The sequence below is a fragment of the Lagenorhynchus albirostris genome, chromosome 13 (genome assembly GCF_949774975.1).
Source record: "Lagenorhynchus albirostris chromosome 13, mLagAlb1.1, whole genome shotgun sequence".
Taxonomy (NCBI): Eukaryota; Metazoa; Chordata; class Mammalia; order Artiodactyla; family Delphinidae; genus Lagenorhynchus; species Lagenorhynchus albirostris.
Window position 1 is genome coordinate 11,168,979 of NC_083107.1, and position 16,825 is coordinate 11,185,803.

General features: G+C 35.4%; 1 protein-coding gene across 1 annotated transcript in view; it reads right to left on the reverse strand.

The window, feature by feature from the left end:
- Positions 1-16,825, reverse strand: part of ANAPC1 (anaphase promoting complex subunit 1) — a 101,932-nt gene that overhangs the window by 30,833 nt on the left and 54,274 nt on the right. The window contains exons 26-34 of the mRNA XM_060169087.1: positions 16,523-16,737; positions 14,980-15,098; positions 12,355-12,626; positions 9,815-10,049; positions 7,598-7,689; positions 6,120-6,254; positions 5,867-5,949; positions 4,903-4,981; positions 4,122-4,196 (exon numbers count right to left, since the gene is read on the reverse strand). Coding sequence (XP_060025070.1) covers positions 4,122-4,196; positions 4,903-4,981; positions 5,867-5,949; positions 6,120-6,254; positions 7,598-7,689; positions 9,815-10,049; positions 12,355-12,626; positions 14,980-15,098; positions 16,523-16,737 — 1,305 coding nt within the window. The remainder of the gene's footprint in view (positions 1-4,121; positions 4,197-4,902; positions 4,982-5,866; positions 5,950-6,119; positions 6,255-7,597; positions 7,690-9,814; positions 10,050-12,354; positions 12,627-14,979; positions 15,099-16,522; positions 16,738-16,825) is intronic.

Here is a 16,825-nt window from a genome sequence, read left to right on the forward strand (position 1 = left end):
GAAGTCCTAACAGCTAGTTTCAGTTTTGCCCCACCTCTTACTAGCTGGATGGTTTTGGACCAGTCTGTCCTCTTTCAATGTAACAGTGATATACTGAACTCTAGCTACTGTGCGCGAGTTGCTAGGAATTAAAGATGGAAAAGACACGGTAGCTGGCCTTGAGAAGTTCATGGTCTAATAGATACACAAACAGATAATCAAAAGTAGTACATCGTTCCTACCCATACAATGGGGGCAATACTTGAACAATTTATAGCACAACACTGCAAAAAAGAAAAACATTAGGCTGTAGAGGAAAGCTTTTTATGAAGGAAAACGTGCTATGAAGATGCTAGTTATTGTATTTGACACATGCCTTAAATTCAAACAAATAAGCAGTTTACAAAGTGACCTTTTTAATCCCACCTTTGATGCTAAGTTGCTCCCTACAAGGGACCCTGCTACAGAATCAATGAGATGAGTGGGCGAGAACTAGGAGAAAGTGGAGAGTGACAGGCAATATCAACCAACAGAACTGTGAACTTATTATATGTCCTACTGTGTATCCCTGATGTAATAAAGACCAAATTTAAAATTATTAAGTCTGAAGTAAAATAAATATCAGAGAGATAACTTTGTATTAAAAGTCTAAGAGACTTCCCTGGTGGTCCAGTGGTTAAGACTCCATGCTCCCAATGCAGGGGGCCCGGGGTTCAATCCCTGGTCAGGTAACTAGATCCCGCATGTCGCAACTAAGAGCCCACATGCCACAACTAAGTGCCCGCATGCCGCAAGTAAGAGACCGCATGCCACAACTAAAGATTCCACATGCTGCAACAAAGATCCCACATTCCACAACTAAGACCCAGCACAGCCAAATAAATAAATAAATATTTTTTTTAAAGTCCAAAGACTACATTTCCACAAAAGTTTAAAGAAAGAACTGACATGAATTTTCACCTTCCATTTGAGAATACAGTTACTTGTGTACATGTTTAACTTCATTTTGTAAACAAAATTTAGTAAAATAAAGTTTTCTCGAAGGCAGTCTACATGTCAGATGCATCTTAAATGCAGCATAGAATTTAATATGGTGTCTTGCATTTGCAAAGGTTCAACAAACATATGCTGAATGAAGAAAAAGTATGTTTTCATCCTACAGTGTACATTTACTTTCCAAAAGGAACTGATACCTCTGACATTTAAATGTGCTGGGAGTTAAATGTCTTCCTGACCCGTGAACCATGTGTGATCAGGGCAGACTCAGCCTCCAGAGGATAAAAGAACTGAACTAAAATTAGAACCGGCAGACAAGAGACAGGGTTTGACATTTGATTACAAGTAAATTAACTGCCTGCTTTAAAACAAAATGTATTTGTGTGTGTACACAAATACACACACAGAGATATGTATGTATGTACATATGTATCAACACTCTTTAGAGGAATACAACAGAAACTAGAGTCTTCAAAGACAACATGCACAATGTCCCAGATACAAATCAAAATTACTTAACATAAGAACAAGAAATGCAACATATTCTCAGAAGAAAAGACCATGGAAAACAATCCTGAAATGACCACACTGTTGGCATTATAAGGGAAGGATTTTAAAGCAGTTCTAACTAGAAGGACAGTATGCCCATAATGAGTGAAAATCTCATCAAAAAAAGTAGAAATTATTTTTAAAAAAAGGAAAAACTAAAAAGTACAGTAAATGTAATTTTAAAATTCACTTCATGTACTTAATAGGAAAATAAAATGCCTGAAGAGTGAATGAACAGAAAGATAAATCAATAGAAACTTGCAATCTGTAGAAAAGACAGAAAAAGAATAAAAGACCAGTCACCTCATATATACACTACCAAATGTAAAACAGATAGCTAGTGGGAAGCAGCACATAGCACAGGGAGATCAGCTCGGTGCTTTGTGACCACCTAGAGGGGTGGGATAGGGAGGGTGGGAGGGAGACGCAAGAGGGAAGAGATATGGAGATATATGTATATGTATAACTGATTCACTTTGTTATAAAGCAGAAACTAACACACCATTGTAAAGCAGTTATACTCCAATAAAGATGTTAAAAAAAAAAAAAAAAAAAGACCAGTCATCTAATTTTTGACAAAGGAGGCACAGGAATACAATAAGGAGAAGGTGTTTTTAGAAACAGTGTTGGCACAACTAAATATCTATATTTTTTTAAATGAAAACCTTAACCCTTATCCTTGTACCATAAACAAAATTACTTTAAGATGAATTACGTAATTATACATAAAAGCTAAAACATCAGGGCCTTTAGAAAAAAATAAATCTTCAGGCTAGGCAAATATTTTTTCCATAGGACACAAAAAACAACCATAAAATTGAAAGTTGATAAATTAGACATTATCACATTTTTAAAATTTTCTACTCATCAAAAATAGTACTAAGAAAATGAATGGGCAAGTCAGATTAAGAGGGATATTTGCAAAACATTTATCTGACAAAGGATAGCTTTCCAGAATATATAAAAAATTCTAGCATCTCAGTAATAAAAAGATAAACAATACAAAAATTTTTTTAATGGGCAAAAGATATAAATAGACATTTCATTTAAAAAAGATATATGAAGAAGCAATAAGCAAATGAAAACATTCTCAACATGCAAACTGAAACTACAATAAGGTATCATTACATATTGACCAGCAGAGCTAAAATTAAAAAGACTAACACCACCGAATACTGGCAAGATGTGCAGCAGCCGCAGGACATGCAACAGCCAGCATTCTCATACACTGTTGGTCCAAGAGTAAAATGGTGCAACGTCTTTGGAAAAACGTTTACCGGTCCTTATAAAACTAAACATACTGCTACTCTATGCCTCAGTAATTCCAATACTAAGTATTTACTCAAGAGACACTAAAACATAAATCCACACGTATATCTGCATAAGAATACTTATGGTACCAAAACCTGGAACGAGCCCAGGCATCCAACAAAAGAGAATGAAAAAAGAAACTGTGGTATATTCATACAATGGGATACTACTTAACAATAAAAAGGTTGAACTACTCATATACTCAATGGTGTCTCAAAATCATGCTGAGTGAAAGAAGTCTTATACAAAAGGGTATACATTGTGATTCCATTAATATTAAGTTCTGTATCGGGCAAAGTAATATATTTTGGGAAAAAAAATCAGAAAATTGGTTGTCTTGGGGATGGGGAGTAAGTGCACAGACTGAGTGGGAAGGGAACTTCTGGCCATTTTGATAAAGGTTTGTTTCCACGAATTTATACATTAGTTGAATCCTATCAAATAGTATAATTAAAGTTTGTGCAGTACATTATATACAAATTTTACCTTAAAAGGAAAAGAAAAGAGGTAAATATTGAATAACACACATGCTGAAGTACTTAGGGAAAAGTGTATGATTATCTGTAACTAACTTTGAAATTGATCAAAAAATAATGGGTTGGATAGAGGAAGAGATAAATGGATAGATATGTGATTAAACAAGTTTATACAGTAAAATATTAATTGTAGAATCTAATTGGTTGTATGGGTGTTTGTATAAAGTTCTTTCAGCCTTTATTTTGAAATTTTCTCATTAAAACATTGGAGGGAGCACTCTAGCATTCTGAAGGATAAACAGATTTATTTTCTAAATAAAAAGGTACTGAGGACATGGACAATTAAAGGGCAATATTTAGTTACAATACTTACAATATTTGATTTGGAGTTTTTACAAAAGAGTCTGTTTATTTTTAACTATTTGGCTTATTGGGTAAACATGCCATAAAGTAATTAAAACAACTTCTTACATACAAGGTAAAAAATTGTCACAAAGTATAACAGTACTTTAGATAAATGTATCCTTATTTAGGATAAAAATGTCAAAAATACTTTTATAGAGTTCTTTGATACATTTAATTTTTAAAAATCAGCATTTCTAGTGCTCTGTAACCGAAAAAGGAAGGCTGTGGTCTGTGCTCAGCATACAATCTTAAAATGACAGTTCCTACGTTTTCAAGAAATACAGTAATCATAACCATCACTATTGCCTTCAAAAGAAAAAGTATTTTATAGGTTTTAGAAAATCCCATAGGAAATCATAATTTTATGTGATTAAAGATATAATAATATTTATTATACATACGTACTTGAGGAACGTTGCTATCAACCCACTTGGAATTTGGTAAAATATCATCCCACAAAATCAGGCATCGAGCAAGCGTCTTAAAAAATGCAATACAGAACAATTAATTACAGCAGGCAAAGTTCACAGATTTTGTAACAATGATAATACTGTTAATAGAACAATTTAAGAATTAGTTCCCAACTGATGAAAATTTTGAAAAACAAAGTATATAGTATCAACCTAAGCCACTCATTAAAATAAACAGAAGATTTACATTTATCTCAAAAAATCTCAAATTGACTTGATCATCACTGAAGTTTGGAGGAGTGGGAGAGAAGTTTTTAAAACTTGCTCCATAGAAGAAAAATCATAAAGAAAAGAATCATACATACATCTGTCTACATAATTTAAAGCCTTTCATATGCTAAAAGCATAAACATTGTAGAAAATGGAAAATCTGAATCAAATTTATGTCAGTTACTGTAACTAATTATACCCTTAATAGTATTATTGCATTCTTAATAATAATGAAAGAATGTAAAATAAAGTAGTAATGAAGCCCCAGTGTCTTGTTACTTATTAGGAAGTTTTGAATAATAATGTGAAACGTTAAAATGTCACTCCAAGTATTATATATCAAGGTGGTTGTCTTTCCTGGCAATTCCTACAGTTATATTTGGGAAATTTCAAAAGAACACTATCAATTATATATACACATGATGGATTAACAGTAAAGTTCCCTCGTGGAGACATTTTATAGACTCCTCATGTTAACAGAAATTAAAAATTGCCAAGTACCATACCCTAAGTAAGAGAAATTCTGGCTTCACAAAGTCCAGCAAATACATGGTGTCGGGAGCTCGGAGCCAATCTGCAATGGATCTGTTGGTGGTGGATACCAATAAGCGTTATTGCTCAAGAAGAGAATAAGAGCATCAAGACCACAAGATAGATTTCAAGAATTTTCTTTCCACTCCAACCACTGTCCTATTTTTTCCCATAGTACTTCACGTTCTCCAACGTAATACTTAGTATGTATGTATTTCTTACTATAAGTTTCCTAAGGGCAGATATTTTTAGCTCTCTTTTGTTAAATGAAACATCTCCAGTGCCAAGAAAGCAATGTCATATACTTTCATCCAAAAAGTAGATGAATAAACCTGTTTTTAACCACTTTGTTAATTTTGCAAACATTCACTTTGTCTAAAAAAAGAATTTACAACATTGAAAACTTTCTTTAATCTTAGAATGTTTTTTAAATTAAAAGACTTAAAATGCAACTTAACTTACTCTTCTATACAAAATGTAAAAGAATAAACACCAAACATCTACTTTCAAGTGTCAGTACTAATTACAGGGCTTGAGGAGGCAGACGGAATAGCTGTTAGGAAAGCTCCTGAACTAAGCAGAAACCATTTTTATGAATGGTAACCAGGAATATAATAATGCTAAGTATTTCTGATCTACCCAGGCCTCATAACAACAAGCAAAATTAATGAAAAGGAATTTAGACATTGTTTGTCAGTGACATCAACTATAAAATAAAAGTGAATAGAAACTGGCAACTGTATTATCAAATATCATTAAAATAACCAAATGTATTATTTCTAGATAAAACTCTATATAACTTGTAGTACCTGAGAGCACTAAAATCAGGCTGATCTAGCACAGGAGAGGTAAACACAGTAAAATAATTTAGTTTTACTACTGAGGTCAGAAAGGAAGTCACATGGTCATGGCAAAGGATGGGGTGAGGAGGTGCGGTACCTGTTATTGGTTTTTAAGTAGATCATGGCCAAAGCGAGAGTGGCACCTGGACAAGTTACATCCACATTTATGGTATCCCCTTCCTATGAAAAGAAAAGTTTGTATAAAAGAGCTCTGAATTATTATAAAATTCTTCTGAATACTAACCTATGCTTAAAATTAACATAGTTACACATGTTGGTATGAAAACTACTATTTTCAAATTAACTTCTTAGCTTCCAGAAGTTTGATCTGTTGCTTGATTTGGACTTACTTTGATTTGATAACTTGGAGATTTATGTTTCTCCCTGTGCATCCCTGCTTGAAAGCGCCTATGGCCTCCAACCATGTACTGATAAAGCTGCTCGGGCACATTGAGATCAGACATACCTATCAAATTACTGCCGTGCTGTAAACGAAGTAACAGACAAGGGAAAGGAAATTTTACAGAGTAAGATCCATAACACATACCCATAACAAAGAAAACAATAAACTAACTTCAAAACCAGTCTTCTGGGTTTTTTATCAATTAAAATCTCATGAGTTAATACTCAGTCTGTTAATAATTCACATTAAAAATTATACAGGCAAGTTAATACTTTCATTTCATAAAATACATAAAGGCTTCAAAATACAGCTTCAAAATACAGTTAACTGCATTAACAGTTAAAGAAAATATTAGGCAGGTAAATGAACCCTGAACTATGAACACCTGAATCCTTTCATTATCGTGCCTGTGAACTAGTCCAGCAATAATAACCATAATAATAACTTAGTGAATGCTTAACGCTCTTCCAGGCATGATTCTGTATGTTTAACATGGATTAACTTACTTAATAAGACAATTCGATCAAATAGCTACTATTTTACAGGTGAGGAAAGGGAGGCACAAAGAGATTACGCCCAAGGTTACTTAGTTAGTAAGGAGCAGCAGTGGATATAAAACAAGGCAGTCTGGTTCCACAGTCCGTCGAGCTGCTTAACTACTAGAAAATACTGTAGTTAACCGATGTCAGGACTCACTGGTCAGGACCAGAATTCACGTCCCAATTCCCAGTATGATGCTTTTCCATTGTTTTATCTGCCTCTTTAGTTCATGTGTCAAATGTGAAGAGTCAAAAGCCTAAACGACAGTCGACTTTCTTTATATAATTCGGTTTCAGTATAACACTGTATTGGTGGTTCTTCAAAGGACCCACATTCCAGCTGACGTAGTCATTTAATGTTTTTCTGGTAACCCTACACTACGTCTACTGGATGGGGTTAAAGATGGGGAGTCAGAATGATACTGCATTCTGTCACAAAGCAGCTGCTATTGTGGCAACGTTCTGGGATACCTAGTGAACACCAGGGCACCAAAAGAGAGTTCTGGTTTATCTCTAGTCCTACAGACTCTTAAGGCTCCCCATCATACACCCATTTTCACTTTTTTCTGTTTTCTTACTGAGTGAACTGTCATTTCTTCATCTTATGTCTTGAACTCTTTTCGAAAAACTTCATTCCCTTAGTTCATTCATGAACACTTACATCTAAGCCGGGGGGAAGAAACCTTAAAGCCCCATTCTTCACTACAATTTCTCTCCATTTCCAAATCTGGCACTTTGAAAAATATCCAGAAAGAAGAAAGAGCTGAGAATCACAGTAAGTTAAGTCACAGTACGGCAGAGTGGTATTCAGAGTAAAGTGTCAAGGCTACTCTCTCAACAAGCAGAATTTGTAACTGAAGCAACTGCAGGCACAGACTCTGCTTACCCCCAAGCAAACCATGCCCAGAGCCAAGCCAGCAGCCAAAGAGTAAGACTCTCTGTCCGTGCAGTATTCCATTTCAGGACCAGGGGGCCGTCCTATAAAACAAAAAGTAACACAATTCAAACTGGCCTCTTAAAACCCTAACTCGTAAAAGTTTTAGAGTTAACTTTCTAGTAAGTTGCATAAGAACTATGGATTCAATATAACCCCACTAAGAAAGATCTGACGTTATCACAAATGGTGTCCACAACTATCAGTTTACCACAAAATAAACCCCAAACATGGTTCTTCTAATTTGCCAATCTGAAAGCAATCACTTTAAAATACTGTCAAACCTTGAGTTTTATAATAAAAAAAAAAAAAATTACCAAAAAAGGGGAAAAAATTTTTTAAAGGGAGGGATGCTCAAAAAAGCTTCAATTTGTAATTTCTTTCCTTTTGTTTTTGTTTTGTTAGCTTCAAATCTATTCAGATGTGGTAAAAAAAAGTTCAAATACTGATAAGGAACAGGAAGGACACTCCCTTTAAGTTTTTAAGAATGTTAAATATTATGCATCCAGAAACTTATTTTGAATCTATATAATACTGAGCCTTACTATGATAGAATTTCTCTGTATCGATGCTCTAAGTTTGACTGGATGCAAAATTCATACTTTAAAAAGTACCCCCTAATTCTAACTCCACCCCTTTTAGGGCAGCAAAATGTATTATATATAAAGACCCCTTCCACCAAAGAAAAAGTTCCCATTCCTGGAATTTCATCCCCAGGAAAAAGATTTTTTTAAAAAGAAAGAAAAATTATACACAAGTAATCAGTGTAATGTTTATTGCTTAATTAGCAAAGAATTAAAAACCACCTAAAAGTCCTGAAAATAAGACAATGATTAGGCAATTTATAGAAAACCAACTCAATGAGCTATCCCACAATATAAAATTAATTTTAAAAGCCATTTATGACAATGATATATGAAAAGAGCAGTACGTACAGTCTGACTGTAATTATACAAAAGAGCATATGCATATGAATCCAGATGAAATCTTCTGTATACAATGTGAAAGAGGTGTACTATGGCTGTGAGATATGTATAATGTTGGCACCATTAGATATCATTATGATATAGCCAAAGAATGTTAATTACCTTGCAGATGAACAAGCTTTAAAAGCCAGTCCTGAGTATCTTCTGAATAAGTGTTTCTCAGACCAATCACTTATGCTATTACATATTTTGCTGACAGGAAAATTTTAGTTTTGTGAATATTTCATCACTGTAGTTGACTACACTGTTGATTCCAATTCTTCAGTGCCCTACAGTGCCAGTTATAAATACATCCACACTCCTGACAGAGTTTCCTCTGTACCTGAACGTGTGACTGGCTTTGAACTAGGATCCTGGCTGGCACAAGGTAAGCAAAGGCCTAAAATGAGCTTCCATTATTTGGTTCTCCCTCTTGCCCTTCTGACATCACCATAAAAGAAGCCTGGGTCCCAGAATAAGGCATTTGGAGCAGAGTCTGAGCAGCAGACCCACAGATCTACAGCCTGAAGCAGAGATGCCCGGGAAAATTTTGTGGCTATCCTGAAGTATATGTAGAAAGATCCTGAACAGGATAGAACAAGACATGCAAGTATGTATCTAAATTACTGAACGTACCAATAATACTAATAGCATTTCCATTTCTCAGAAGAAGATGATAACACGTAAGACACGTTTCCAAAAAATGCAGACTTACGATGAAACATAAAAAATGCCTTTTATCATGAACATATCCACCAGCATATAGAGGAAAGCCGGAATCAATCACTTCCATTCTGTTAGAAGTGTTGTTGTCCAACAGAATAAACATTGTGCTTTTAGGGATCAAAACAATCAACTTTGAATTTTAAGTGTAGACCATTGCCAGACATTGCCTAGCAAAGACAGAGCAGGATAAGCAGCATGCTCACATGTGATTAAGACCCTAGGCTACCTCGTTAAATGGGGCCACTGGAGCTCAATAATGGGCTGGCCAAGTAAGTATGCAGACCAATAACCTGCATAGTAACATCAGCCTTGGAAAACATTACTTTGTAGTTGTTTTCTTTATTAGTATAGCTCATTCTGTGCTCACAAAAGCTACTATTTTTTCCTTAATTTTTATAATCTTACCATCATTTTTACTTTGGTTCCTGTGGAATGGTAAAAATACACTTACGAAACCACAGCACTATTAATGCCATACCTATTTCAGCCAACAAGACTTCTGCGGTATGCCGATGAGCTGTCCCTTGATAAACAAGGCCGATGCCGACCACTGCAGCCACTTGGACGTTGTGAGGAACATCAAGCTCTGTGGACGTTGGGGGCAGGAGAGCAGGAATGTGGATGCTAAGAAGCCGTGTAATCGACATATCCATGGTGCCTAGTTTAGCAGCAGAAACACCAAGGAGCAGTCCAATGCTTGTCATCTCATGACCCTAAGACAGAAAAAAGAATAAGACTTAAGTCACTACCAAAACAAATATGTAGTTTTAAATAAGATACTGCCTGCCAGTACTGTGACAGGCACAGTGAGAAGCTCCAAGAATACACAAGCAAACTAAACAGACAGGTCCTTGTTCTGATGAAGTCAGTGCCCTTGGGGAAGGGAAAGTGTTAAACTAAAAAATACATATTATTGAAAACTCATCAAATGAAAAAGTATAAAGATTATGAAAGAGTATTTTAACAGAGCCTACTTTAGATTAGAAGGGACTGGAGAATTATTAAGAATCTCTAGAAAGTAAAATTTACAATAGAATGAGTACAAATTAGCCAGGCAAAGTGGCAAGAAGGGAAGGCACTCAAATTTACAAAGTGAGAGAGAATGATGACAGGTGAGAGAAAAACATGTAAATGATGCTGAGATGATTAAAAAAAAAACCCTCGCATTGATATTCAATTGACTACAAGGGTGCCAAGACAATTCAATGGGAAAAGAAGAGTTTTTTCAAAAAACGATGCTGTGATACCTATACAGCCACTTGCAGAAGAATGAAATTGGACCCCTTCCTGACATCATACATAAAAATTAACTTCAACTAAGATGTAACTAAAAGTAAAAAAAAAAAAACTCTTAGAAGAAAACTTATGCTATTACATATTTTGCTGACAGGAAAATTTTAGTTTTGTGAATATTTCATCACTGTAGTTGACTACATTGTTGATTCCAATTCTTCACTGCCCTACAGCGCCAGTTATAAATAGGTGTATATATAGGTGTAAATCTATGTAATATACAAAAGAGCATACACATATGAATCCAGATGAAATCTTCTGTATACAATGTGAAAGAGGTGTAATAGATATAAATCCAAGTGATCTTGTGCTAGGCAGTAACTTCTTAGATATGACACCAAATGCACAGTAACCAAAGAAAAAGTAGATGAATTGGACTTCATCAAAATTTAAAATTTTGTGCTTCAAAGACACCATCAGAAAGTCAAAAGACAACACAACGGCAGAATATTTTTGCAAATCATGTATCTGTTAATGGACTGGTATTCAGGTTACATAAGGAACTCTTACGACTCAACAACAAAGACAGCCAATTAGAAAATAAGCAAAGGATTTGAATAGACATTTCTCCAAAGATGACATACAAATGACCAATAAGCACATGTAAAGATGTTCAATATCATTAGCCATCAGGGAAATAAATGCAAATCAAAACCACACTGAGATATTACTTCACACCTACTAGGATGACTATAATTAAAAAGACAGATAATAACAAGTGTTGGCAAGAGTGCAGAGAAATTGGAACCCTTATGTATTGCTGGTGGGATTACAAAATGGTGCAGCCACTGTGGAAAACAATTTGGTAGTTCTTCAAACTTTAAAACAAAGGGATACCATATGATGCAGCAATTCCACTCCTAGGAATATACCCAAGAGAAATGAAAACATTCATCCACACAAAAATGTGTATATAAATGTTCATAGCAGCATTATTCATAATAGTCAAAAAGTAGTAATAACTCACGTATCCATCAACTGAAGAATGGAAAAATAAAATACGGTATATCCATACAATGAATATCTATTCAGCAATAAAAAGGAATGAAGTGCTAATACATGGTACAACATAGACAAACCTTGAAAACATTACAGTAAGCAAAAGAAGCCAGTCATAAAAGACCATATATTGTTTGGTTCCATTTATATGAAATGTCTACAGTAGGCAAATCCATAGAGACAGCAAGTACATTAGCAGTTTGCCAGGGGCTGGAGGGAAAGGGGAACGGAGAGTGACTGCTACTAGGTAGGGGTTCCTTCATGGGGTGATGAAGATGTTCTAAAATTAACAGTGGTAATGGATGCACAACTCTGTGAATATAATAAAAACCACTGAACTGTGTACTTCATATGGGTGAACTTTTATGGCACAGAAGTGGAAAAGTTTACGCCAAGAGAGTTTGGTCGGCCAAGGAGCTAATACAAGCTTTCTCTATGGCTGGAGCATAGGGAGCAAGGAAAAGAGAAGCACAAAGTAAGGCTGGGGAAGCGAGTAGGATCACACAGGCTCCTAGAATGTACATTAAGAGCAATGGAAGATCACTGAACAGTTTGACCAGGGAAGTGATATATTCCAACTTACACTTTAGAAAGATTTCTCTGCCTGCTATGAGAAGAATGCACTTAGAGGTACAAGATTGAAGAAGAGCAAACAGAACAACTAGGAGCTACTGTAATAGCCAGGGGAGAGGCACAACGCCAGGAGCTGGCAGCACGAGTTCTCACCTTGGTCAGGTAGTCATGGATATTGAGAGTAGCCAGCTTGGTAAGGTGCCCGTTCAGACCCAGGGCCATGAGAAAGCCAGCATACTCATTGGCTAACTCGGCGTGCTTGGGCTTATTGTAGACAATCCAGGCTGAGTCGATCTGGGAGGCAGGGGCTATCTTCAGGCCGGCAGCCACACCATTATGGAAGCTGGCCCAGCTGGTCATGTTGGGAGGCACATCGATGTTGCCACTGTTCAGGTCTACTGTTGTGTTCCGAGGGGGTGCCCGCCCTATTCAGGCAAACAAAATTTAAAATTGAGAGAACAAAAATTCAGAAACCAAAATTGTTACATTTAGATTCTTTGAGAACAGAAATCACTTTTCTACATTCAAAACCCTTAACCCCATAATACCTGTAATGATGTTAGGTTACTATGCATACTTCAAGTTTTATACATGTGAGTCAAACTTGATGCAAGGTAGAAAAACCTTAACTGTATAAAATAATTCACTGTCCTTTCTGCTAAAATATGGGACTATAATAAGATAACTGATACCAATTTAACTGTGTACAGATCTGATTAGGATACCCACTGCTTTGAAATCTGTCTTTCAAACAGCAGGAAGCTCACCGAAAAATAAATTGAAAATTAACATCACAAACTACATGAATAATAATTCCAACATGTGACTGACAACAATGTTAATTTCAAATGCGCCATCCCATTTTTTCTCTGGATGTTACGGAAAAATGATTATTTTTAAAAAAGACAAGGAGCTTTATAAATTTGCTCTATCTCTTATCTATACATCTCTCTATATGATATAGAAATCTAACTACACACTATTGGTAAAAATGCCAAATTGCATTCAAAGATACCTATATAAAAAACATTTTATACACTTGAGTTACCCAGTGAACCATAAAAGAGTATTCACTAAATTTAAATTTGTGGTCAACTTATTTAAGAACAGTATAAATTAAATGTTCATGATGCTATGTTCTCTTTGAATGCCTTTTCTTGAGTGTTTTGACTACACTGCATACCCGCAAATACTGAATTATCTCTATATTTTTAATGTTCTGTATTAGCTCAAGTCATGGATGACTATTTAAAATAAATATTCTAAATACAGTAAGTCCCTTACATACGAACTTTCAAATTGCTAACTTTCAAAGATGCAAATGTGCGTTCACGTGTCCAATCTCGTAAGTTAGTTCACATGTCTGGTGTATGCTGTCACGTGTGTGCATCCTCTACAAGTGGTTGTGCTTTTGTGTACTTTACTGTACAGTACTGTATAGAGTACAATAGTACAGTATCTTTATTTCAAGCCCAGGATGTCCAGAAGCAAGCGTAAAAGCAGCAGTGATGTAGCTGGTACAGCGTAGCCAACTGTGTTAGTTGGGTATCTAGGCTAACTCTGTTGGACTTACGAACAAATTGGACTGATGAACGTGCTCTCGGAACTGAACTCGTTCATATGTAGGGGACTTACTGTATTGCATACAGTTATACAGTTCGCTAGAGGTTTGAAAATATGGTTTTAAAGGCGTTCTGAAAGTTATGTAAATTTTAATTAGATGCATAGTGTCTTGTTTGTAGTCTATATACACATACACACACATACACAGACACAAGCATAAAATAAAATATATTTGTATTTACCATTTGCTTTTTGTACCTAAGAGCTAACTCAAATGCTGGTCTGTGATAGCACCACACTGGTGACAAGTTCATGAGTTATACTTTTACTTTCTCAAAAAGGGCAGAGAGATTAATAATGAAAAAGCAAGTAAAATTTCTAAAACAATTCAACATATGTATAAGACATAATTTTTATACACAAGAGAAAATAAAAGGCAAAGGGTAAAGCAAATTTTCTTCGATAAGAATAATTACATACAAAAGCACAATAGGCCAAACCAGTGTCAGTTAAGAAACTAAAGTGAACGTTTTTTTCCTAAATGAATTTATTATTAAAACAAGATCATCTTTTGGCGGGGGGCAGTGCTGGTCTGGGAGGATGCTCACTCACTATATAGTAAATTTCTAAAAACAATTTCTAAAACAGGTTTAAATTTTCTGATAAACAAATATAAAATTATAAAATGGAGAAATAAAATTGGGAAACAAATAAACCAAAGTGTTATTTAACACTAGTGAACTCTAATAAGTTGGGACTACTATGAGTGACCATTTTTATTTTTTCTTTTCGCTTAGTATATTTTCTTGTTTTTGTACAAGCATCATCTATTCATACTAAGACATAACAAGACATTTTAAGACTAAATATTTTTACATATTGACTTTAAGATTATTTAAAGTTTAACGATCTCACCATTCAATAGTATCTTTCTAAACTTCCCCAAGTGCCTTTTTATATCTTGAAATGGTCTCATTAAAAACAAAATTTAGTAATGGGCTATATTCTGCTTCCCTCAATGTTTAATTTGATTTGCTATTTGAGCTTTGATAACCACTACAGTAGCTATTAACAATAATCACTACAGTAGCTATTAACAATATTTAAAATCACGGGGGATAGAGCATTTCTTTGGTTTTAACTACAATGATTCAAAACAACTCCACTAAACATATACCCATTTTCCTTTCTCACTGAGCCCAGAATTTAACATACCAGTCAAATTCAACTTAGGAATAGGCAATGGCTCCGTTGGAACAGGATGGTATGAAAACAAGGTAAACATTCCCCGTCCTACTGGAAGAGCCATAGTTCGCTGACACAACTGGAGCAATCTATAATTAAAATTAAAACCAACATGTGAAAAAATTTTAAACAAAAAAAAACAGAATGTAATCTGTAGGCAAGTATTTCAAAAGCAGCAGTGCTGTGTAAGATGAAGCCACATCGAAGTAAATCCATACAAAGTCTTGAGTGAGTCATCTAAACACGGCTGTTCTCATTCTAATACTCTTACTCCCATCAGAAACTCTAAAGGGGAGACACATTTCTTTCTTCTGTTTCGTATTTGCTTTGAATTAAAACCAGCTGTTCTATAAACCAAGCCAACTCTCCCTAAGTATTCAAAAAGCAAAACCTATAATTCTACTCTAAACGATGCTAACCCTCTCAGAGGAAAATATCGTATTAGTTGGGTTTCCTCATTGTGCTGTTATCAGTTTAGCTGGGATCCTCCTCTCATCCTTTTTGTGAATATAGCCCAAGCGCCACCTCCATGGGTGCACACAAGGTTAGAAAGGAAGTCCCTGTTTTGGAGGTCAGCGGATTTCACGGTGTCTCCAGGAAACACAGGAGCTTCATTTACTTGATGGTAAGGACTTCTAGGACTAATAGCACTATATGTCAACTATGTTCAAGGTTAAAATGGCTTCTACAGGCTATACTTTGAAACTAATAAACTACTTTTTAAGTTGTTTCTATGTTAAAATAAATGGCATCAAACAGAAATTGTGGAAGCAGGGGCATTCATAACCAGGAAACACTTAACACAAGTTATACCTGAAGACAGAGAAACAGCCCTCCTCCTTCTGAGGCTAACCAGAGGCTGAAATCCTCTCTGCAGACAAAGTTATTCACAAGCACCCTCTCTCCCTAACTGTAAATATATATAGCTGCTTTTCTAGTCCATTGGTGAGGAGAATTTTGCTGTCCTAAGATTCTTTGGGAACACTGTTCCACATTAATTTAAAATCAGGGAAATTTAGAATCAGGCCAGCAGACTACATTCTATAACATGTTTAGCAGAAACATTATACATAATCTACAAAATTATAATAGTGAAAACAAAAACAGTATATCCCCCCTTCCATTTAAGACGCCATTGATTTTAAGATGCAGCACTATTTCATGAGGTACTAAAAAAGAAAAAACACTGCCATTTAAACCATAACACCTACAAACACCTACAGACTGAAAGACATAATCTGATTTCAGAAATAGTAAAACGTACAAAAAAAAATCAGCATCATACAATCAATGAACTCTGATAATAATCGCTGACTGCATCGAGCTTTACTATACTATGTACTGGGCAGTGTTCTAAGCACTGTGTAGAAATGACCCACTTGATTCCCAGAGAAACTCTGTGAGGTGTGAATGCTACAGTCATGCCTATTCTTACAGTTGAACAAAATGAGGCAGTACTTAATGTTTTATTTAAATTTTTACTTAAATTACAGCAGTTAATGTTTTCCTTTACCTGTTCTCTTTTTCCTCAATGAACTCGTGGTCACTGAGCTCTGGGTACTGCACCACATTGACGCGGACAGGATGTGCACTCTGAAGAAGCCTTCGCACATCCTGCACCCTTAAGTCTTCACTCCATATTAGTGACATCACCTCCTGATTCATGTCATTCATGCCATCATCTTCCTCCTCAGTTTCTGTTCCTGAAGGAACATCTGATGAGAGCACCTGAGTAACAGACTACGTTGTAATACTAATTTAAAAACCAGCCAACACACACTTATTGAACATGAGGATACACAGGATGAGGTACCAA